Below are 26445 nucleotides of genomic sequence, written 5' to 3'. Positions count from 1 at the left end.
CGCTTTTTTAAAATCACTGCTATTTTTTTGAACACTACTGTATGTGTATGTGTATATACAGGGGTTGGACAAAATAACTGAAACACCTGGTTTTAGACCACAATATTTTATTAGTATGGTGAAGGGCCTCCTTTTGCGGCCAATACAGCGTCAATTCGTCTTGGAAATGACATATACAAGTCCTGCACAGTGGTCAGAGGGATTTTAAGCCATTCTTCTTGCAGGATAGTGGCCAGGTCACTACGTGATGCTGGTGGAGGAAAACGTTTCCTGACTCGCTTCTCCAAAACACCCCAAAGTGGCTCAATAATATTTAGATCTGGTGACTGTGCAGGCCATGGGAGATGTTCAACTTCACTTTCATGTTCATCAAACCAATCTTTCACCAGTCTTGCTGTGTGTATTGGTGCATTGTCATCCTGATACACGGCACCGCCATTGGATGCACATGGTCCTCCAGAATGGTTCGGTAGTCCTTGGCAGTGACGCGCCCATCTAGCACAAGTATTGGGCCAAGGGAATGCCATGATATGGCAGCCCAAACCATCACTGATCCACCCCCATGCTTCACTCTGGGCATGCAACAGTCTGGGTGGTACGCTTCTTTGGGGCTTCTCCACACCGTAACTCTCCCGGATGTGGGGAAAACAGTAAAGGTGGACTTATCAGAGAACAATACATGTTTCACATTGTCCACAGCCCAAGATTTGCGCTCCTTGCACCATTGAAACCGACGTTTGGCATTGGCACGAGTGACCAAAGGTTTGGCTATAGCAGCCCGGCCGTGTATATTGACCCTGTGGAGCTCCCGACGGACAGTTCTGGTGGAAACAGGAGAGTTGAGGTGCACATTTAATTCTGCCGTGATTTGGGCAGCCGTGGTTTTATGTTTTTTGGATACAATCCGGGTTAGCACCCGAACATCCCTTTCAGACAGCTTCCTCTTGCGTCCACAGTTAATCCTGTTGGATGTGGTTTGTCCTTCTTGGTGGTATGCTGACATTACCCTGGATACCGTGGCTCTTGATACATCACAAAGACTTGCTGTCTTGGTCACAGATGCGCCAGCAAGACGTGCACCAACAATTTGTCCTCTTTTGAACTCTGGTATGTCACCCATAATGTTGTGTGCATTGCAATATTTTGAGCAAAACTGTGCTCTTACCCTGCTAATTGAACCTTCACACTCTGCTCTTACTGGTGCAATGTGCAATTAATGAAGATTGGCCACCAGACTGGTCCAATTTAGCCATGAAACCTCCCACACTAAAATGACAGGTGTTTCAGTTATTTTGTCCAACCCCTGTATATATACTATTCCCCCAATTCCCCCAATCAATTGAATTTTACTAGAGTACATCATAATGTCATTATACATGCACATTTACAATGTATACAGGGTACAGGGTGTCTTAGAAGTTAGGAAACACCCATATGAAATCAAAAAGGTTTGGCAAATGGTGATCCAATTTTACACTGTGGGGGAAGGTGGAAACCTGTTAGGCCATGTCACCAACAGGGCAGCCAATTAGAATGCCTTTAACTTCAGATTTTCAAATAGAAAGGTAGGTGTGTGACACAAAATTGTGGTAAAAAATTTACCAGAAAAACTTTATTCATTCTCATGTGATTTTTTATAACAGTGATTTTTTTTTGTGAAACCAGATAATTGACCATACGGTCTTTAGAATCTGGTCAACATGCAGACACCATTTTCATGTGTTATCTTTTTCTCCCATTACTGATAAATGTTTACCAAAATATCTGGCTGAACGCTAGCACAAGCATCAGAAATTTTGTATTTTGAAATTCTGTATCCTTACAGAGTACATAAGTGTCTTGACATCACCCCACAGATCCAAAGTGGGTCCTGGGTGGCTTGGCTGAAATCTCATGTAATGACACCTACGTTTTTTTTGTGGAAATGAGGATGATCTCAATATGTTTTTCACTTGGTACTACCTGTTCCACAATTTATACATTTTCTTCTTTGAATCAGAATCAGAATCAGAATCACTTTATTTCGCCAGGTATGTTACACATACGAGGAATTTGCTTTGGTGATACACTCAATGATACACACAACAGTCCACATAGTAGTACACACAATACACATAATAGTACAGAGAATTACACATGTATGACATGTAACATAGAACATATTTAACAGACCCGACAGCACACGGACTGTTAACCAGTATTTACCAACATTTGCCCAAGAGAACAACTTTGGTTGAAAAGTGTTACAGCTCTGGGGAAAAAGCTGTTAGCGTGTCTAGATGTGTTTGTTTTTATTGTCCTGAGTCTTCTGCCAGATGGAAGAGTTTGATAAAGGTGATGTCCAGGATGAGAGGGGTCTGCTGTAATTTTGCCGGCACGCTTCAGCACTCTGCTGTTGTAAATGTCCTGAAGCGTTGGCAGACTACATCCAATGATCCTCTCCGCTGTCCTGATTATACGCTGGAGTTTGGCTCGTTCATGTGATGTTGAGGAACCAAACCAGATGGTGATGGACGATGTAAGGATGGACTCTATTATTGCTGTGTAGAACTGGATCAGCAGACTCTGTGGCAGGTTGAATTTCTTCAGCTGTCTCAGGAAGAACATTCTCTGCTGAGCCCTCTTGGTGATGGAGAGTGTGTTCTTTTCCCACTTTAGGTCCCTGGATAAGGTGGTGCCCAGGAACTTAAGTGACTCCACCACTAAGGCCATAGAGCCATTAATTGTGAGGGGGTGTAAGGAGGGCGCGTTGCGCCTGAAATCCACCACCATCTCTACAGTCTTTTGTGTGTTGATCAGCAAGATGGTTGTTGCTGCACCAGGAGACCAACTGCTCGACTTCCTTTCTGTAGGCAGACTCGTCACCATCGGTTATGAGGCCCACCACAGTGGTGTCATCAGCAAACTTAAGGATCTTTACAGCTGGTTCCTTAGAAACACAGTCATTGGTATAAAGACTGAAGAGAAGGGGTGAAAGCACACAGCCTTGTGGTACACCAGTACTTAGGTTCCGCTGGTCTGAAGTGTGTTTTCCTAGCCGTACCTGCTGTGTCCTATTTGTCAGAAAGTCCATGATCCACCGGCAGATGGCATCCGGCACTGACAGCTGGGACAGTTTGACCTGCAGCAGCTCTGGCACTATGGTGTTAAAAGCCGAGCTGAAGTCCACAAACAGAACTCGAACGTAGGTTCCAGGACTGTCGAGATGCTGTAGCATGAAGTGCAGGGCCACGTTGACTGCATCATCGACAGATCTACACTGTAAAAAATCACCTATAGGATCTACTCAAATAAATTGAGGTAACAATTTGCACCCAGTTTGTTTGGGTAGATTTTACTCAAATTGAACATCCCTGAAATACTAAATGAAAGTAGGTAAAACCTACTTAAAAAAGGTGTGTAACATTTATTCTTCAATTGCCAGTAGATAATATTAATCTATTTAATAATTATATCTATTAACTAATAATATAACTAGCCATTACTCATTCAGGAGAGTTTAGCTTTACCTAAAAATATTGTCTACACAATATACAGTATTTATAATTAATCATGTCTTAAAAAAAAGAAAATAAGCACAAAAGACCCTCTATACTTTGCATAGATTACTGAACAACTCTAACGTTTATAAAAATACTAAACACAAAGTACAAATTATTGTAGCATCTGCAACGAAGAAACAGATGAAACAACTCTTTTATTGAGTCATGTGGATATAAACTCATTCTCACACGTAGACATTCATACCACATACACACTTATCAATGTATTGCTCAGCATAGCTGCACCATTCCCAACGCTGAGCAGCCCGGTCACGGTAGATCTGGATATCACTGCCGCAAGTCCTTCTGGGTAAGCTCCGCCCCCTTCTAGTCCACAGCAGCGGGTCGCTACCCAATGAATATGGTTAACATGAGGTGAGATGTGAGGGGAAAAAGAAGCTCGTAACTTCCCGGGTCGTGTGCATGTGCACAATGCAGGGCAGAACCAACAGTTTTTGAGTAAAGTTTATTAGATTTTTTAAGGTTGTTGTTGTTACTTTTAACAAATAGGTAGTATGGGTAAGATTTACCCGTTGTTATTTACTTTTACATGCTGACTAATAAACATAAGTACATTTTAAACAATTTGTATGAGTTATTTCTACAACCCTCCAAAATCATTTTTTACAGTGTATTTGCTCTGTATGCAAACTGCAGGGGATCCAGTAAAGGATTTGTGATGGTCTTCAGGTAGGCTAGGATCAAGCGTTCGAAGACCTTCATGACTACAGATGTCAGGGCTACAGGTCTGTAATCATTCAGTCCAGAAATGTTCGTTTTTTTGGGGACCGGTATGATGGTCGATGTTTTGAAGCATGAAGGAACAGAGCAAAGTTCTAATGATCGGTTAAAAATGTGAGTGAAGGTGGGTGCCAGTTGATTGCTGCAGTGCTTAAGGGTGGATGGAGAGATTCCGTCTGGTCCAGGAGCTTTTCTCACCTTTTGTTTCTTAAACAGTCTGTTAACGTCCCGCTCGTTGATGGTTAAAGGAGCCAGGGACAGAGGTGAGAGAGCCAGGGTGGAGGAGGAGGATGAAGAATTGGCTGAGAAAGGCTGAGAATTGTCCTTATTGTATTCGAATCTGCAGTAGAACTCGTTCAGGTCGTTGGTGAGTTGACGGTCATTCAGGAGAAGGGGGGTCTTTCGCACCTTGTAGTTAGTGATCTCTTCGAGGCCCCTCCAGACTGAAGTTGGGTCGTTAGCAGCAATCTGGCTTTTCAGCTTTTCTGAATATTCCTTTTTTGCTGATCGGATACCTTTCTCCAGCTTGTATTTGGCCTCTTTGTAGAGAACTCTATCTCCACTCCTGAATGCTGACTCCTTTTCCCTCCGAAGCTGTCTGAGTTCAGCCGAGAACTATGCTTTATTGTTGCTGTATTTTACCCGTGTTGTAGTAGAAATACAGCTGTCCTCACAGAAACTGATGTATGATGCTACAGTGTCTGTATATTCATCCAAGCTGTCCGTCGCCTCCTCAAAAACAGACCAGTTTGTGGATTCAAAGCAGTCCTGTAGTATTTCGATGTCTTCGCTGGTCCACTTCTTCACTGTTGTAATGACAGACTTGTTAGTTTTGAGTCTCTGCCTGTATGTGGGAATGAGGTGAACGAGATTGTGGTCGGAATGTCCGAGAGCCGCACGCGTGACGGAGCGATAGGCATTTTTAACAGAGGTGTAGCAATGATCCAGAATGTTTCCTTCTCTTGTGGCACAGGTGACATGTTGCTTGTATTTCGGCATTTCTTTGGTAAGATTTGCGCTGTTAAAGTCTTTGCACAGCTTTAATTGCACAATTTATATAACTGCACCTCTAGGCTCCCTCCTTCTCAGTTTCTATTTTTCGTTCTGTTAGATGTTTTATATTCTTATTTTTTAAATTATTATATTCTATTTTTTTTTATATATATTTTGTAGATTTTATGTCTTAATTCTTATTCTTTCCTACCTCATTGTAATGTCATTGTGTGAGGTTTGTCTGATGTTTGTAATAACTGTAATTGCTGCTGCTACACTGCAAGAATGATTCTGAGAAAGGTGAGGTCAGCCCAGAATTACACGGGAGGAGCTTGTCAATGATCTCAAGGGAGCTGGGAGCACAGTCACCAAGAAAACCATTAGTAACAGACTTCGCCGTAATGGATTGAGATCCTGCAGTGCCCGCAAAGTCCCTTTGCTCAAGAAGGCTCATGTACAGGCCCATCTGAAGTTTGCCAATGAACACCTGAATGATTCAGAGAAAGCTTGGGAGAATGTGATATGGTCAGATGAGACCAAAACTGAGCTCTTTGGCATCAACTCCACTCGCCGTGTTTGGAGGCAGAGAAATGCCCAGTGGGGATGGTGTTCTTGGGGTCATATCCAGCATTTCTCTGCTCCCAGCTCCCTTGAGATCATTGACAAGCTCCTCCCGTGTAATTGTGGGCTGACCTCACCTTTCTCAGAATCATCCTTACCCCACGAGGTGAGATCTTGCATGGTCTCTTTCTCACCAAGCTTCTTGCTGATGGTCTTGTAGCCCATTCCAGCCTTGTGCAGGTCTACAATCTTGTCCCCGACGTCCTTTGATAGCTCTTTGGTCTTGCCCATGGTGGTCGAGAGATTTGAATGGAAGAAACTGATTCTGTGACAGGTGTCTTTTATACAGGGACAGGACTAATTTATGTGCCTTTTGTGCACATAACCGGTCTGTGGGGGTCAGAATTCTTGCTGGTCGGTAGGGGATCAAATACTTATTTCCCTTAATTAAATACAAATGAATTTATAACTTTTATTTAATGTTTTTTTTCTGGATTTTTTGTTGATATTCTGTCTCTCTCTGTTACACTGAAATTTCCCTTCGGGGATCAATAAAGTAAATCAATCAATCAAAAATCAATCAATGTTTTGCTTGGAATAATGCCATCCATCAAATTGATTGTACAAAAATCACTGTATTAACAGGAGAATATGTTAACATGTAAACATGTAAAGTTAACATGAAGCACACCATTCAATTTTTTTCTGGTGAAATAGATGCTGCTTCTATTTCTTCCCCGATATATCCAAACTGTAATTTTGCATGATGATGATGTATGCTGCATAATACAACAGAATATCTATATGCAACCTTCTTGTTCTTTCTTGTACTCTCCCAATAATTTCTTGAACTTGCCTCGATTTGTTGTGATACAAAGGTTTTAGTGTAGTCACTGAAGCAGATATTATTTTAAATGCCCTTGCATTGTCCATAATTCAGCAAGTGTTGGCAATTTGAACTTGCCTCTTTAAAAACCAGCTTGCACTTCTGGCTGTTCTAGGTTCAGATACTGCTGAAGCTTAGCTGGCAGAATCTTGAGCATTGCCTTGCTAGAATGTTAAATATTTTTTTTGTTTGAACGTTCTATGGCATTGCCCTTCTTTGGGATTGGAATGTACTTCCCCTTCACTGTTCTTCACTAGTGTTTTGGACACCTTTGACTTTTGGAGGCTCATTGTCATGTATTTTTTTCCTGTAGTGCTTATCCTCTAATTGCTTGTTTATTCTTTCTGCTAATTATCACTTTTAGTTTAAATGAATTTTGTTTATGTATGATTTGTTTAAATCCTATTCATTCACATTATTCTTCAGGCCACCCAAGGAGGATGGTTACTACTGATTCCATTTTCTCTCAAGGTTTCTTGATGTAATTTTAAAGGAGTTTTTTTTCTCGCTACTGTTGCCCTTGGCTTGCTCAACAGAGGTTTTTGGTCTGTCAGTCCTGCGTCTGTAAAATTGATTTGAGACATTGTCTATTGTAAAAAGCGTTATACAAAAAAAATTGACTTGACTTCACATCAGTGTTTTTGGCAAAGACAATTGATTGGCCTGCTGGAAGTAGCCATTAAAAGATGGTTAAATTGTGGCCATTCATGGATGCACATGGATAGCAACAATAATCAAAATCGCTGTGTCATTCAAGTGATAAGTAATTAGTACTTAACCCAGAGTGTGCCAAAAAAAAACATTCCCCACACCATTATACTACCTTTATCTGTCTAGACTGTTGACATAAGGCAGGTTGGTTTCATGGATTCATGCTGTTGGCACCAAATTCTGACTCATTTACATTTACATTTTCAGCATTTAGCAGACGCTTTTATCAAAAGCGACTTACACAATGAGCGGAACACGATGAGCAATTGAGAGTTAAGGGCCTTGCTCAGGGACCCAACAGTGGCAACTTGGTGGTGGCGGGGCTTGAACCGCCAACCTTCTGCTTACTAGTCCAGTACCTTAACCACCAAGCTATCACTGGCCCATACTCATATGGCACGCATATGACTCATATGCGTGCCTCACCAGAAATCAAGATTCATCATTACCAATCTACTTTTTTAGCAGCTTCAGCTTTCTGTTCCTGGCTGACAGAAAAGGAAATTCTGCAGTTGCATACCTGCTGCCTCAAGGTTAAAATCTGTTTGGCCATTTCTTTCATCACCAAACCATTCTGTCTGCAGAGCTGCTGGTATAATGCCATCCATCAAATTGATTGTACAAAGATCACTGTATTACCAGGAGAATATGTTAACATGTAAACATGTAAAGTTAACATGAAGCACACCATTCAGTTTTTTTCTGGTGAAATTCTCTACCATTTTGATGGGTGTCACACACCTACTTTTCCATTTGACAAACTGAATTCAAGATGAAGGCATTCAGTATGGCTGCCATGTTGGTGGCATGGCCTAACAGGATTTTCCCTTCCACACCACTTGTGTCTTAAATTGGATCATTGTCCATTTTTTATTTTATATTGGTGTTTTCTTACTTTTGAGAAACCATGTACATTGGAATTATATATAATAACAGTTGTTGAATACTTGTTTTGTCTACTAATAAAGTATTAGCTGACACTGCAAGTGTTGCTGAAAAATATTCTTTTATTCATTAATTCACTGTCTGTTTCACCACCGCTCCATCCGGGTTGTGGTGGGTACGATTCACCCGGTAAGATTCAGGAGCTAGCCCAGACAGGTAGCCAGTCTATTACACTGCATTGAGAACCATCATTCATCAATAGCTGATATAATCACAAGGGTAAGAGATTACTTTGGCAAACTTTTGTCAAGCACTACTATACAGAGTTACATTTATAAATGCAACTTAAAACTTTACTGTGCAAAAAAGAAGCCTTATTTCGATATATGGGTATATCCAGAAGCGGCATTGAGTTCTCTGGGTTTAGAGGCTTTTTTTTTTGGAATAAACTACCATACAATGGTAACGTGTACTGTGGTCAGACGAATCAGTATTTCAAATCATTTTTGAAATAAATTTTGGGTTCATACTGTGCAGTAAAATAAAAGTCAAAGTAAGAAAAAATGCATTTTTATTTGCATTGTTCATACTGTTCCAACCTTTTCTGATATGGGGTTGTACAGTGAGTAATATCCTATTTTAGTGTTGGCAAAGTATTTGAGCTTCAGCTTCAATGTTTCTCCTTTTAGTGACAGCCCGGGTTGATTTCCACTTTTTACTTTTTACATCTATTTATTTTTCTTCTCACAGTTTGAAACTGTTGATTCTTTGGTGCTCAGCCTTTTTATGGTCCAGCTCTCTTACTGGAAATTCATAGCTTTGTTTATTCAGACCCTTTTAGTTTGCTGTCCAGGTTTGTCATTGCTTTCTGATGCTGCTTCTATTTCTTCCCTGATACAGTATATCCAACCTGTCATTTTGCATGATGTACAGTGGGGTCAAAAAGTATTTAGTCAGCCACTGATTGTGCAGGTTTTCCTACTTAGAAAGATGAGAGAGGTCTGTAATCTTTCATCATAGGTACACTTCAACTATGAGAGACAAAATGAGAAAAAAAAATCCAGGAAATCACATTGTAGGATTTTTAAAGAATTTATTTGTAAATTATGGTGGAAAATAAGTATTTGGTCAATAACAAACAAGCAAGATTTCTGGCTCTCACAGACCTGTATCTTCTTCTTTAAGAAGCTTTTCTGTCCTCCACTCGTTACCTGTATTAATGGTACCTGTTTGACCTCGTTATCTGTATAAAAGACACCTGTCCACAGCCTCAAACAGTCTCCAAACTCAACCATGGACAATACCAAAGAGCTGTCGAAGGACACCAGGAAGAAAATTGTAGACCTGCACCAGGCTTGGAAGAGTGAATCTACAATAGGCAAGCAGGTTGGTGTGAATAAATCAACTGTGGGAGCAATTGTAAGAAAATGGAAGACATACAAGACCATTGATAATCTCCCTTGGGGTCAAGATCTCATCCCGTGGGGTCAAAATGATCATGAGAACGGTGAGCAAAAATCCCAGAACTACACGGAGGGACCTGATGAATGACCTGCAGAGAGCTACCATCAAAGGCTACCATCAGTAACACACTACGCCGAGAGGGACTCAAATCCTGCAGTGCCAGGCGTGTCCCCCTGCTTAAGCCAGTACATGTCCAGGCCCGTCTGAAGTTTGCCAGAGAGCATATGGATAATCCAGAAGAGGGTTGGGAGAATATCATGTGGTCAGATGAAACCAAAATGGAACTTTTTGGTAAAAACTCAACTCGTCGTGTTTGGAGGAAGAAAAAGAACCCAAGAACACCATACCTATTGTGAAGCATGGGGGTGAAAACATCATGCTTTGGGGCTGTTTTTCTGCAAAGGGGACAGGACGACTGATCCGTGTTAAGGGAAGAATGAACGGGGCCATGTATCGTGAGATTTTAAGCCAAAACCTCCTTCCATCAGTGAGAGCATTGAAGATGGAATGTGGCTGGGTCTTCCAGCATGACAATAATCCCAAACACACCGCTCGGGCAACGAAGGAGTGGCTCCGTAAAAAGCATTTCAAGGTCCTGGAGTGGCCTAGCCAGTCTCCAGACCTCAACCCCATAGAAAATTTGTGGAGTCCGTGTTGCCCAGCGACAGCCCCAAAACATCACTGCTCTAGAGGAGATCTGCATGGAGGAATGGGCCAAAATACCAGCTACAGTGTGTGCAAACCTGGTGAAGACTTACAGGAAACGTTTGACCTCTGTCATTGCCAACAAAGGTTATGTTACAAAGTATTGAGTTGAACTTTTGTTATTGACCAAATACTTATTTTCCACCATAATTTACAAATAAATTCTTTAAAAATCCTACAATGTGATTTCCTGGATTTTTTTTTCTCATTTTATCTCTCATAGTTGAAGTGTACCTATGATGAAAATTACAGACCTCTCTCATCTTTTTAAGTAGGAGAACTTGCACAATCAGTGGCTGACTAAATACTTTTTGACCCATATATGACTCATATGCGTGCCTCACCAGAAATCAAGATTCATCATTACCAATCTACTTTTTTAGCAGCTTCAGCTTTCTGTTCCTGGCTGACAGAAATGGAACTTTTGCAGTTGCATACCTGCTGCCTCAAGGTTAAAATCTGTTTGGCCATTTCTTTCATCACCAAACCATTCTGTCTGCAGAGCTGCTGCTCACTGTATTTTTTATTTATTTATTGCACCATTCAGAATAACTGTAGTGTGTGTGAAAATACCCAGGAGATTTGCGGTTTAAAAAAAATCTTAAACCAGCCTGTGCTTTAATGAGTAAGTGTTCTTAATAAAGAGTCAAGTGAGTGTATATGACAATAAAATATGATTATTTACCTTGTTTCATTTCAACCCATTTATAAAAAAAAAGTATTCAGCTTTTAAATATGATTAGTAATTTAAAAAGATGCAGTTTCCTGTAAGCTTTTAATTTGCATACTTGCTAAGCAACTTCTGCAGATACTGCTAAATGTGTTCCTCTGTTTTATTTTACCAGTTGTGGCCTGCTGTTCAGATTGCCAATTTTTATTTTATTCCCCTTCATTACAGGTAAGGCAATGTTTTCTTCCTTCAAGTTTAATTGATGAAAATGTAGTCTCCAATGTTTATCTTCATACTAATTCCACTACCCCTGAATGCATTTTAAAATGTAACATGATTTCTCTTGGCCTTTTAAAAGTTGAGCAAAACACTTATTCGCAGATTGGCTGTTGTCCAGATTGTAGCTGTGGCGTGGAATTCCTACCTCTCCTGGAAAGTCAATAGAATGGTTTAAAATTCATGTTTTATAATAAATAGCCTCACTGGAAATTTACTAGCCTCAGTGGTCTTACTTGTCTAACCTTTTTTGGTTATATTTAGGAATAACTCACAATATAAAAGCTTACAATATAATTTACAAGTTATGTAATATGTGAACATTGTACTGTTATACAGTTTTTGCAATACAGGCTTTTAATATGTGTAACGTGTGTGTGTGTGTTTGAGTAAAATTAATTAATTATGATTTATTCTATAATATACTGACCATTAGGGCTGGGTATTGCCACTAATTTCCTGGATCGATTCGATTCCGATTCACAAGGTCCCGATTCAATTCCATTTCCGGTTTGATTCAATTCGATTTCGATTCAACACATTTAGGCATATTTGAGTTACATTAACAGGTTTTGTTTAAATATGTAAAGATGTTCAGAGAACGAATGTGATAATTGTACAAAGAACACTCCTCATTACAAATATTTGTGTTTACATAAATAATAATCCAAAACAGAAAACAGTAACATGAATTTTTTTTATTATTATTTTATATGTCTGACACGCTACAACAGTGTACATGTAATGTAAACATACACCTGGCTGTTGCAAAGCTTACACGACTTTCTGATTTGCCGGGTCGCTGTACAGTTCACACTACACGACTCATAGGCGATGGGGGGTTTTACACTACACCATCTACCACCAACTGGAATCACAGACGAGCTTCTCTGGTCTCCCAAACTACGTTTTGTCACGAAAACAAATGTGAGAAGTGCCAAGGGGTTTAATGATACCACGTCCAAAATACACATCAACAAGTATCGAGCAATTAAAGTGCAGCATAATATCAAGGAGAAAAATAAATGAATCTGAGTGGATTTGGCAACACGAGCAGCAGGGATCGTTCTATAGTGAGTTGGAGCTTAATAAATATTTTGTTTTGTTAAGGTCAGAAATACTGTAAAACTTGTGTGTGCTGATGTATTCTGATAGAAACTATATTACGCCCCTACCCCACCTGTTTACAACCTCTCCCCTGTGTTTCCCCTCGCTGTTTCACACGTTGATTGAGAGCAGAGTTTTGATCACCGAGCGAACACAGAGTTCCTCTCGAACTGGTAAATCTAGTGCCGACCCGTCGCTGAGCGAAAATCGTGTAGTGTGAACTAGGCATTACTTGAGCTTCTGCCATGCTGAACTGATGTGCAGGTCAGATCTCGTTGCGCGAAAAAACAGTGGCTGGTCACACGAGATAAAAGGGGGTAACAGATTTTCATGAACACTGTGAAAAGGGGTTCATGTTCAAGATCGATCTCGCGTTAATATGAATCGATATCGGATCATTCAAATAAAGATCGATTCGGATGGAAAAATCGATTTTATAAAGCCACCCCTACTGACCATGTTTCTCCCAAATTTCACATAATTCCCCAACTCCCCCAATTCTTCAAATTTTTGTTTTTAATATACATCAACTCCTGCATTTTAGGCCTGCAACAAATTTTACAAAAAGTTGGGATGGCATAGCATTTACCACTTTGTAATGTTGCTGTTCCATCTCACTATTCCAAATACTGCAGGCAAGACCGTCCAGTACCTGTACGCTTCTTTTTGACAGCCATGTCTTTGTAATGTGTGCAGCATGTAGTTTTGCATTGTCATGTTTAAGAATGCATGGGCATCGCTTAGACTTGCGCACTTGCCCTTTACGCTCTAGATTCCTTTAATGGTTTAATGATTATTTATTGTAGAGGACGAAATATGCAAATCTCATCCAATCCTCTGTTGAGGAACAAACTGGAAAACCACTGCACAGCTTTGCTTCTCAAATTATGATTACAATCACCTGTTAAAACATAATATGATGTTGAAAGTTGAAGTAAATGTGAGATAGTCTGCTGCTCTTCTCTGTGTGTGCAGTGAAGATTTTTAATTAAACATACAAATGTCTTGCCAGTGTTAATAACAAATATTTAACATTCAAACATTTAAACAGGAACCTATGTACAAAAGAAAAAGAAAAAAACATATGTGAATAATGAGAAGAAATAAAATTAAGATAAAAAATACATTAAATATACAACAAAAAAAGCTCACCACACACTACACATATACGGGTGAAAGACGAATAGGGTGTTCCAAGTACCAAAAAAATAAAATGGTTAAATTGTATAATTTTTTCATTTAATATTGTGCACAAATGTGTCACCTATGTACGTAAATATGTATTTTTTTTCTCAGCATTTTGCTTATTTGATAATTTTAGTGTTGTTGACACACAACAAGGGCAAAAAAATGTCATTCAGTGCAACGACTAATTTATGACAAAATACACACACAAGGAACAATCTTAGCCATTTCAAATTTATAAGTTTAGTATATCTCTTACAAAAGATTTAAAACCTCAGAAGAAACTGTACTTACTCTGTTTTGAATTTTCTGTGCATTGTTTGTACTCTAATGCGTCTTGGGATTTTGTTTATTTGTATACAAGATGTTTTTGCTACACGTTCTATTCTATTTGAAACCTGTTTTCTATGAAGCAGGCCTGGATTCTCTTGCATTCACATGAAAAAAAAAAATAATAATTACTTATTACAGTTATTTTAAGCAAATGTTTTTGTTGCACTGTATGATGATTTTATGTTGCACTGAATGACATACTCCAAATTATCCTGTTACATCAGAATATTCATGACTTAATTTGTTTTTAAGTTCTTTATTGATTAAAGTAGCAGTAGTAGAATGAAAATATGCCACACCAGTGGGAAGTATGTGTTATAATTAGGGCTGTCGAAGTTAACGCGATAATAACGCATTAACGCAATCTCAATTTAACGCGATTAAAAAAAATAGTGCCATTAACGCAAGTTCTATTTGACCCTGCGAGTCATCCGTAGTTCATGTTGAGCAGACCTGGGCATTGTACGGCCCGCGGGCCACATCCGGCTTCGCGAGACATCCCCAACCGGCCCGCATGAGATTCGTGGCAATTAAAAATTTGATGTGAATAAATGTACATCATACATGCAATATAACGTGACTGTTTTGACGGGAGCGCTGTGTCTTTAAATATCCGCAAGTTTGGATTGACGTGTGCGCGAGTGTATCAGCTTCACCGTAATGCGAACAGAACTGAGTGTGACTGACGGTGGAGTTTTTAACAAGACGTGAACTTCTGAAGTATTTATTTACTGAAGTCTGGTGTAAAGCTGTTTAACGATCACAATTTAGGCTCTAAATTGCTGTTATGGTACTAAACAGAGAAATACAAGAACATGAACGATGCAGAGCGTCACACCTGAAGCTTCTCTCACTAAACTGCAAAAGCAACAAGGACTTTTTATAAAGTTTAACACATCCAGAACTGAAGCAGTCAGGACCAGCTCTGTGATTTTAATAAGAAAATCCAACAGTAACAAAGGACTGAAAAACAAATGAGGTAATTAGACTACAATCAAAATAGTGTAAAGTTTAAAAACCTGCACATTTTGTTCACATTTGTTTTTGTTTTTTTGCATTTGTTTGTTTAAATAGTGAAATAATGTTGATGTTTTTACTCTGCCTACTTCTAATTTTCTGATTGTAACATCTAAACATTAACAGCTTATTAGAACTGTACAATTTACTGCTTCTCATAAAGAGTGGGCAGTTGTAGCCTAGTGATTAAGGTACTGGACTAGTAATTAGAAGGTCGCTGGTTCAAGCCCCTCCACTGCCAGGTTGCTGCTGTTGGGCCCTTGAGCAAGGCCCATAACCCTCAATTGCTCAGACTGTAAACTGTAACTGTAATGTAAATTGCTGTGGATAAAGCCGTCTGCTAAATGCTGAAAATGTAATGTAAATGTAAATAAAGAGATAAAATTAATATTGAGCAGAATTAAGTTCACCTTATTGGTCCGGCCCTCCACAACAGTCCCAGTTTCTTATGTGGCCCCTTTGGAAAATTCAATTGCCCACCCCTGTATTACTGCCTAGTATGTGAGTGAATAAAACTCCCTTACAGTTTTCTCTTGTCCCAGCAGTTTTTAACATAAGTACATTTAGCATAAAATGTGTTCACCATTTTAATGGTAAAATTTCACTTAAAAATCCTTGTTTTCTTCTTTTAAAAAAAAATTTGATTAATCGCGATTAACTATAGGAAATTCTGAGATTAATCGCGATTAAAAATTTTAATCGTTTGACAGCCCTAGTTATAATATTACTACATCATGAAAAAAGTAAGGCAATGAAAAACATAGCTAATGAAGCCATCATAACAACTTGTAAGGCACCAGAACAGTGTGGAAGTGTGGAATTTGTGTCATAACACGTGAAAAAGTTGCTGCAGTAAATCTAAATTCATTCAGCCGTGAAAACCATTTGAAGTCGCATTTTATTTCATGAACTGAACAAATGTTTTCCAGTCTTTTGTTGTTAACCTTGAGGTTCTTGCTGTACATGGCTTTGGTTCTGTGATTATGATTTTGACATCAGACTTAAGGTAGTAAATTTCATCAGGTGGATTTGGCCACACAAAGGAATTTCTGTTTCAATTTTGTAGCATGCAGCTAACTTGCACCTCATCTCCTACAGACAGCAGTACCTGCCCAACGAATGGCAGGTCATCGTACTATATACATTATAAAGTCAGTATAACAATGTCATTGTCAATTTAGTGCAACAGCGAAGTTCTGTTGCACTGAATGACTGTTGTTGTACTGAATGACAGAAATTTTACTTTAGCACATTTTACAGTTATCCCAGTGGTTAGCAAAAGCTAACATTGACCTTAGCTCAAAGACATTTCTACACATATTCACATTTAAATGTTAATAACCTTGTTTGTTTACAAGATTAACCGTAATATTACGTTTTCTGTGTTGTACTGAATGACACTCAGTTTTGTTCTTTAATGTACTGTGTCAGTAAAAAGACATTTTTATCAAATAATGTTAAAATGCATTGACCTCGTGTGTGTGCTGAAGGGTCCCCAGGAGTCTTCTTTTGTTTTTATAATTGGTCACATGACTGCAGTAGCTTGATTGCATATTAAAATAAGGCTTTTTATTAACGTTGTACTGAATGACAACTGAAGATTGGGAAAATGGGGACTGAAAGTATCCTGAATATTATTAATATTAAAAAACACATCTGATTGAATATTATTTAATATGTCACACATGACATTTGTACAATTATGCCAAAGCAGTAAATTTTAAGTTTTACTTAAGAATAATTAGTTTTTTCTTAATGTTTTATTACTTAAAGAGGTAGGGGGACCGTTGCACTGAATGACATTTTGGGGGTTTCAAGGGTGATTTTTTCAAAAATCATACATTTTCCGTAAAAATTACTTTAGGTTTCAGTAAAGACGTACAAATGGAGTAGATTGAAGGTATATCCACTTATATTAATATAATTGTATATTATTTATCAAGTGGGGACACTAAAAAGTTACGTCTCGTCTTTGACCCATACATACATATCTACACATATACACAGACATTCAACTATAATCAGAACCAGTAGTGTTAATCTGGTGTGAGGGGTAGATCTGTTCCCCCCACAAACCGCAAAAAATGTCATATGTTCTCAAACTTGTTGGTTTATGCCAAGTTCACACTACACGACTTTCTGATTTGTCGGGTCGCTGTACAGTTCACACTACACGACTGAATCTTTTGCACTCGGGAGTCTTTCAGTCGGTGTATATTTCACACTACACGACTGATCGGTGATAGGGGGTTTCACACTACACAATCTATCACCAACTGGAATCACAGGCGAGCTTCTCTGGTCTCCCAAACTACGTTTTGTCATGAAAACAAACGCGAGAAATGACGAGGGGTTTAATGATACCACGTCCAAAAATGCACGTCAACAAGTAGCAAGTGATCAAAGTGTTTGTGCGCTGATGTGCAGCGTAAAATCAAGGAGGAAAAATAAATGAATCTGAGTGGATTTGGCAACACGAACAATATGGATTGTTCTATAGTAAGTTGGAGGTTAATTAATATTTTTGCAATGCAACGTTGGTGTTTTGTAGAGAACGATCAAGTCAGAAATACTGTAAAACGTGTGTGTGCCGGTGTATTCTGATATAAACTATATTATCCCCCTCTCCCACCTGTTTACACTCCTCTCTTGCGTTTCCCCTCACACCGTATCTTGCGTTCTCATTGGCTGTTCGACACAGCACTCATTGCCAGACGTGCAACTGAGATCAGATATCTGACATGCTAGAAATCTCAATCCGGTCGCCGAGCGCTCGGTGAGAGTTGTTGAGTAGTTCACACATGGCGACTGAGTGCCGAGTTTTGATCGCCGAGCGAACGCCGAGTTGTTCCCGAGCCGGCAAATCTAGCGCCGACCAGTCGCCGAGCAAAATCTGGCCAAAAATCGTGTAGTGTGAACTTGGCATTAGCGGAATTTGCTTATATGGTCAGCCAGGCGGGAGGAGGTCCAAAGTTTTCATGAAAAAGCCAGTATTTGCAAATTCTAATGTTAGCCACCCAGTAATAAAATCTGAAGTTTGGTAGCCCTAGTCCTCCAAGGGGCCTAGGTCTTTGCAGGTATTGTTTACGCAACCTGGGAATTTTCTTATTCCAAATAAATTCAGTAATTAGGCTATCCACCTTACGAAAGAAGGTCTGGGGGAGAGGATATGGAATGCACTGAAAAAGATAGGAGGACCGAGGAAGAATGTTCATCTTAACTGAGTTAACTTGAGTGGCCGGAGACAGATTGAGCACAGACCAATGTTCACATTTCCATTTGGTGGGAAGATGAACTCGTCTGCTAGAAGTTTGCTAGTCTTATAACCATGTTCATAGAATTGAGATTTTGTTTGGCGGCGTCTTTTAAACACAACCGCTGACACAACCATAAAGCATCGACCGACTTTTCATCAAAGTCCAATGCCAATGTGCCGCGAACTTATGAATTCGTCCATCTGGCAAGGTCATGCGTAAGATTGCAGGAAAAATAAGTAAATTTAAAATAAGTAAATTTAATGTTAGGGCAAGAATGAAGCACCTTTTTTACTTTAACAAAAGCTGCCCGCTTCTTAGCCACTATTGGGGAAAAGTCTGCAGGATTTGTGCAGGATTTGATTTTGAACTTGGAACTGGTTGACTCAAATAATAAGTGGCCGTGGGGGTTCTCCTTTTTTAGGCTTAGCGCTAAGCATTGTTGTGGGAATTCAAAATAACCCTTAAAGATTGACACAGACAACTGGAGTAATAGTAAAAGCAAAAAATCTATTTAATAACTCAGCTAAGGACCCTCTCACCATGAAAACACACACAGGCCTTTACAGAAGAGAAGGGTGGATACTGTCACCCCTGTCTCCTTATTTATACCTAATAATAAGGAGACAGGGGGACAAGGGGCTAATTTACTGCCCCTTCAGGCTAACTCTGCTCAGCGACCCAGCTCAAGGCCGACTTTCCACACCAAACTTGTTTATCATTCTACGAGAATGGTCAGCTTGTAAAGAACATGGCGTACTTGCATATGAATGTGTGTGCATTCAAAACTGTGTGTGCGGGGGTGCCCATGCCAAGGTCAACATATCTCTGGGCTTCTGAAAACTTCAAAAAATCTCTTCCACCTCTGCTAATTAGACCAAGAAAGCAGAAATATACGAGTTAAATGTAAAAAAGTATTAAAATTAGGGCTGTCGTTAATTGCATTAATTAACGCGATTAACACGTATAATAAATTAATCGAGATTAAAATTTTTTATCAAACTATTTTTATTAAGCTGTGTTTGTGCCATGTAAATATGTGTCTCTGTGGTAATTTGCGCTGCTTTAACATTGTGTTTATACTGTATACCAGGGGTGTCAAACTCATTTTTACCGAGGGCCACATCAGCATTATGGTGGCCCTCAAAGGGCCGATTGTAACGTATCCTGCTGTGATTGCAGTCACATTGCTGTTTTTCTTGGAGGCTGAATTCTGCATTTTGTTCTACTTTACCACAGACACAGCCTCATAACACAAGAGATGCACCGGTTTCTCTTCCTGAAGCACAAACTTGTTTTCACTTTCATTAAATTTCCTCCTCATGCTTAATTTTCTTAATTATCTTTTTGTACATTTTAGGATCATGTGTAAATATGTGTAACATCATCTACTGGCAGGCTGTGTCACTTTGCAGGTCACAAAATCAGCCTGCATTTTGAAAGATGCAGATTTGACAGTGTATTTTTAAGACAATCATTCTGCCCTCACTAATAGTTTATCCCCCTTTCTCAGCTAGACAGACAGACAGACAGCTCCCTTCAGAATACAGTCGGTTTATTTGCTCCCCAGCTGTGTGCATCAAAATGAAGTAAAAATACAAACAATAAAAACAATAAAGAACCTAATACAGTAAAAGCACACAGCTGTAGTCAAGTGTTACCTCTGGTACAATATGAGATTTAACCAAACGTAAAATAACGAGTTAAAATTGTGTGTAAAGATACTAATTGCTATAGTAACGGTAACAACAGTATTTAATTACGGTAAATTTGTAACTAAAACGCTGTGATATACTGACTAAACATTTACTAACAACTGAGAATATAAACGCCACTACTTACAGACAATGCTTGGGTATTATATTGCAATATAATTATTTGTATTTATTTATTATTGTTTACATTACTAACTACGCTACCCCGCGTTCTCTGTGCCGTAAAAGTCACATGGCTTCTTAGCGAAGGTTAAAGTTAGTTGCCATGACTACGATGTCACGTTGTTTTTTAAAGGCGCAGGAGCGCATTAAATTATAAGCGCGTCTCTGTAACGACTCGAACCATCACAACAATCATACAGTCGTTTAAGCTCTCGCGGGCCGGATCAAATGACGCGGCGGGCCGGATCTGGCCCGCGGGCCGTGAGTTTGACACCCCTGCTGTATACTGTTTATTGCGATATCATTTTTGTTTTAAAAAAGAATGAACCCAACCACTCACCTCACTTCCCCCTCATTGGCTGCACTCGCCAGGTTGTTATTATTATATTACAATATTTTTGTTAAGTAAAATTAAAGTAATTAAAACTGTGCATTAAAAATACCAGAGGCAGGAATTTGGACTTGAAGTCTATCTTCTGAGTGAGTACTTTTAATTCATTCTGATCAGCTATCAGCATGTGCAATTTGTTGATGGGGCCCAAAAAATTTTTTTGCACTGGGGCCCATAACTCCTAGTTATGCCACTGGTGTTGCATCTAGAAATGGTTCATATTATGAGCGCCTGTTTTCAGTGGCAGGGTTATAAACAGGAAAAGATTCTCACTTTTGCTCACTAATGTGAAAAGACATTAGTGAAGCACAAAAGACTTATTTTAAATAACAAATAACTGGCTGAAAGATGGGTAGCTATTAACAACTCTACAGTATATAGGCATTGGCTGGCTTTCTAAAAATAATTTAGATTTTATAATTTTATTAATGTTTTTATTGGTAAACATGTTCTTGCAATAAAAATGTGCATAACTGTTCAAATTGTGCTTTGTTATTTTTGCACTAAAAATGTTGCATTAAACATTATAATCGTGAGATTAATCACGATTCAAATTCACAACCAAGGATTTATATTTAAGTTAAGTTTTTGCCTCTTTTTTAGCAGGCGTAGGTATATTTGTAACGTATCTACAAACCATTTTTCAGATACCTCCATGTAAGGAATTATTTTAGGGTTAAACATTAGGGGTAAACACAAATTTGCCTAAATTTGCCCCAGCGAAAATGAACAGTTTGGGGCAGTGCATAAAATGTGTTACTGAATTAAGAATGTCATATATCTTATTTGTTCAATACATTTCAGGTTTTTAGTACACAGTCCATACTGCCTTTTAAATTTGCATGCAACGAAGAACTGTAATAACATCTTAAATATATTGATGCAGAATCACATTGATCCAACACTATATTTTAAATGAATTAGCCTGAATTGCCTTTTCATCCATAAAATCAATTTTAGGTAACATGAACATAATATCTATCAACAGAGGCTAAATGCATATTATTTCATGTTCAAATAGTTTTATATAAATACAGCTTCTGCCCACTTAATAATTTAAAAGTTTATTTTGACTAGTTCACATTGTTTCAGCATCATATTGTTTCAAAAGAAAATATCCTTTATAAATGAAGGCAAACAAACCAAAAGCAAGCAACATGGCTTACTAAATTTTGTACTGCAACTGTACATCACATATATCACATTCTAAAAACTATTTGGGCTAATGTTCATCAATACAAGGCAAAGTATTTCTCAAGTTGAATTACAGTGTGAAATAAACAACGACGCAAACACATTGAAACCAGGATATTTATTACAAATCATAGAAAGCATACACGTAAACAATTTAAACTGACAATCAATGGCAACAAAATTAGTGCAAAAAAAAATACAGACAAAGTGCATAAAGTTTTATCTTGATACTATTTTTAGGAACAAAAGTCTGATCTAATTTAATTACAAGAATACAATACTTGGCTAACGTCTGCACAGAAACTGGAGATAATGGAGAGCAGTACGTGATACTGATCTCTGTCTGAACCTGCCTCGTGCAGGTGAAAAAAAAAGCCTTTTGGCAACTGCACACCTGTCAGAGGGGGTGTGTTAGATACAGCTATACTCAGCCAGGGTAGGGGTCTGCAGCAGTGGAGGAGAGATTTAACTAGAGAATTTGGATATGACTAGATTGGGAGAAAAGGGGAAAATGCATTGATAGAATAAAAAAAAGTGACTACAAAGTGTTTATCCCCTTGCATAAGAAAACACTAAGCTAATACAATAATGTTCACACTCTTAAATGATTTTATGACACAAGCGCAAACATTACAATATACATGGTTGGGTGTGTGAGTGGGTGTGTGGGCGAGTGTGTAAAAGTGCTGTCTTTCTTTACATCTACATTTTCTGCATTTAGCAGATGCTTCTATCCAGAGCGACTTACAAAAGTGCTTCCATAGTAAACATTACTCTAGTTTAAGTAGACAACAGTCCAAGAACACTATCTATCAACAAAGTAACAGTCCTCTCCGTACACAACGCTAAGCTGCACTGCACTCAGCAAAGTGTAGGTGATAAAATGCATACGGCATGCTGCCCACATGTCCAAGGGGGTGTGGGTTAGCTTCGTTCTCCTCAATCAGAGCAGGGATCGCATTGGTGGAGAGGAAGCCTGACGCAATCAGGCAATTGGACGCGCTTAACGGGAGAAAAAAAAAAAGAAAATGCATAAAGAAAATAAAAAAACCTCGGAACTGAGTTTAAACGTATGTTTAAGCTTTTCTGACATTTCAGAACTGTGTTTTAAGCGCTTCTTTAAGCTTGTCTGTCACTTTAAATGCATTCTGCAATGTCATTGTCAACAAAGTAAGATGAATGAACAAAATTACTAATACTCTTCAGAACTGTTAAATCGCATGTTTGAGCCTGCCTGAGAGTGAAAATGCATTGTTCATTGTCAACGTCAACAAATTAAAAGGAATGAGCAAAAACAATTAAACAGTTCCAAACTGTTTTTAAGCGCTTCCTTGAGCTTGTCTCACGCTGTAAATGCATTCTGCAATGTCACTGTCAACAAAGTATTATGAATGAACAAAATAACTTATACACTTCAGTAGGGCTGCACCTAACGATTATTTTCTTATTGATTAATCTAACGATTTTTTTTTCCGATTAATCGAAACTTATTTACTGCTTATTTTTAAAGGGGTTTGTGTGTGCGCTTACATTAAATAATGAAAAACACAATTTATCTTAATGTTTCAATATTTTCTCTAATCTTCTCAACACAATATGAACTTCAGGGCAGTATTCTGCAAAAAATACCTGCAGTAATAGGTACCTTTATTGTAATGTCAAACATTAAATCTCCCATAATATTAATGAAAGAGCTTGTAAAATTCAAGTAAAGGAATAAAGAATGCCTTTATTTGTCGTATATACATATACAGATGTACAATACAACAAGAATTCTTTTGCATATTCCAGCTTGTTTAAAAAGTCCTCCACACTTCTTGGCTTGTCCCTTAAAAAGAGAAACTAGAGCTTGTCAGAATTACACTGATAGTGACAATCACTATGTTTAGATTAATCGGGGGAAAAAATCGTTAGATTAATCATTAAGAAAATAATCGTTAGGTGCAGCCCTACTGAAGTGTATAAGTTATTTTGTGTTATCAGATGTCTCATCAGAAAAAACACTAGACCTCAAATTTAAATTGCTGTGACAGTTTTATTTTATAACTGTATGTCACAGCAACTCTTTACCTGAAATATAGAATCAGTTTCTACTTAAAACTAGACTTAAAACTTAAAATGGTTTTACCTGGGAATTACTTCATTCTGGTGTAATATGTAGTAATGTAGTAATCACTGGTAAATGTATTTATACATCGATGAAGTGCAAAGAAAAGAAATAAAACTATTTACAGGCTGTAGTGACAGGCTGTAATGTTAGTTTAAACTATTCTGTTTATCCAGCTAAAGTAAACAGAAAAATATAAAACGGCCGAATAACAATCTTACATAACGCCCGGTGTTCTGTCGATTTATCCTACCCATCGATTTGTCCTACCGAGCATGCGCACATCAGTTTTTGACTCGATGCGGGGAACGGCTATAATTCTGTGCTACCTTTGCCTATTTTATTTCTTGTAGCGGTTAATAACGTGTGGTTTCGTTTTAATTCTTTAAAAAGTTTAAAGTTTAAGTGTATGTAATGCCTTATGTGACTTTAAAAAAAAAAAGCTATATAAAATATGCAAAGTGCTCAAATTAGCTGTACTTGATTGATTACAGTTGAATAACTGTTTATCTAATAACGCTGTATGTTAATGTTTTATTTAACCATGGTAATTTGATAATATGTACAGTTAAGGTTGTGTAAAGTTTAAAGTTGAGTTTAAAGTTAATTACTGAGGGAATATGTTGAGCATTTATTACGTGTTTTATGTACTTAGCTATTGGTATGTGTAAAACTATTTTGTTGCTGCTCCCTTGTCAGTTCAGTTCTAATTATTTGAGATTAAGATATCCCTCACAGAGGGTTAGAATATGATTTACTACAAAATGTTTTGTATTTATATTACAGATCTGTAATATATATACAGTATATACTGTATATATATATATATACAGTATATATACTGTATATATATATATACACAGTGTATCACAAAAGTGAGTACACCCCTCACATTTCTGCAGATATTTAAGTATATCTTTTCATGGGACAACACTGACAAAATGACACTTTGACACAATGAAAAGTAGTCTGTGTGCAGCTTATATAACAGTGTAAATTTATTCTTCCCTCAAAATAACTCAATATACAGCCATTAATGTCTAAACCATCGGCAACAAAAGTGAGTACACCCCTTAGTGAAAGTTCCTGAAGTGTCAATATTTTGTGTGGCCACCATTATTTCCCAGAACTGCCTTAACTCTCCTGGGCATGGAGTTTACCAGAGCTTCACAGGTTGCCACTGGAATGCTTTTCCACTCCTCCATGACGACATCACGGAGCTGGCGGATATTCGAGACTTTGCGCTCCTCCACCTTCCGCTTGAGGATGCCCCAAAGATGTTCTATTGGGTTTAGGTCTGGAGACATGCTTGGCCAGTCCATCACCTTTACCCTCAGCCTCTTCAATAAAGCAGTGGTCGTCTTAGAGGTGTGTTTGGGGTCATTATCATGCTGGAACACTGACCTGCGACCCAGTTTCCGGAGGGAAGGGATCATGCTCTGCTCAGTATTTCACAGTACATATTGGAGTTCATGTGTCCCTCAATGAAATGTAACTCCCCAACACCTGCTGCACTCATGCAGCCCCAGACCATGGCATTCCCACCACCATGCTTGACTGTAGGCATGACACACTTATCTTTGTACTCCTCACCTGATTGCCGCCACACATGCTTGAGACCATCTGAACCAAACAAATTAATCTTGGTCTCATCAGACCATAGGACATGGTTCCAGTAATCCATGTCCTTTGTTGACATGTCTTCAGCAAACTGTTTGCGGGCTTTCTTGTGTAGAGACTTCAGAAGAGGCTTCCTTCTGGGGTGACAGCCATGCAGACCAATTTGATGTAGTGTGCGGCGTATGGTCTGAGCACTGACAGGCTGACCCCCCACCTTTTCAATCTCTGCAGCAATGCTGACAGCACTCCTGCGCCTATCTTTCAAAGACAGCAGGTGGATGTGACGCTGAGCACGTGCACTCAGCTTCTTTGGACGACCAACGCGAGGTCTGTTCTGAGTGGACCCTGCTCTTTTAAAACGCTGGATGATCTTGGCCACTGTGCTGCAGCTCAGTTTCAGGGTGTTGGCAATCTTCTTGTAGCCTTGGCCATCTTCATGTAGCGCAACAATTCGTCTTTTAAGATCCTCAGAGAGTTCTTTGCCATGAGGTGCCATGTTGGAACTTTCAGTGACCAGTATGAGAGAGTGTGAGAGCTGTACTACTAAATTGAACACACCTGCTCCCTATGCACACCTGAGACCTAGTAACACTAACAAATCACATGACATTTTGGAGGGAAAATGACAAGCAGTGCTCAATTTGGACATTTAGGGGTGTAGTCTCTTAGGGGTGTACTCACTTTTGTTGCCGGTGGTTTAGACATTAATGGCTGTGTATTGAGTTATTTTGAGGGAAGAATAAATTTACACTGTTATATAAGCTGCACACAGACTACTTTTCATTGTGTCAAAGTGTCATTTTGTCAGTGTTGTCCCATGAAAAGATATACTTAAATATCTGCAGAAATGTGAGGGGTGTACTCACTTTTGTGATACACTGTATATACACACACACACACACATATATACATATATATATAGTGTG

The 26445-nt window shown here is 38.6% G+C and overlaps 1 protein-coding gene across 2 annotated transcripts in view; it reads left to right on the top strand.

The window, feature by feature from the left end:
* Positions 1-11647, top strand: part of mpv17 (mitochondrial inner membrane protein MPV17) — a 109739-nt gene extending 98092 nt beyond the window's left edge. For both annotated transcript variants that reach the window (XM_063001983.1, XM_063001982.1), the window contains 2 exons: positions 11334-11386; positions 11540-11647. In XM_063001983.1, coding sequence (XP_062858053.1) covers positions 11334-11386; positions 11540-11612 — 126 coding nt within the window. In that variant the 3' untranslated portion in view covers positions 11613-11647. The remainder of the gene's footprint in view (positions 1-11333; positions 11387-11539) is intronic.
* The last annotated feature ends 14798 nt before the right edge of the window (positions 11648-26445 follow it).

The sequence above is a fragment of the Trichomycterus rosablanca genome, chromosome 9 (assembly GCF_030014385.1).
Source record: "Trichomycterus rosablanca isolate fTriRos1 chromosome 9, fTriRos1.hap1, whole genome shotgun sequence".
Lineage (NCBI taxonomy): Eukaryota > Metazoa > Chordata > Actinopteri > Siluriformes > Trichomycteridae > Trichomycterus > Trichomycterus rosablanca.
This window is presented reverse-complemented; position numbering and strand designations above follow the sequence as displayed.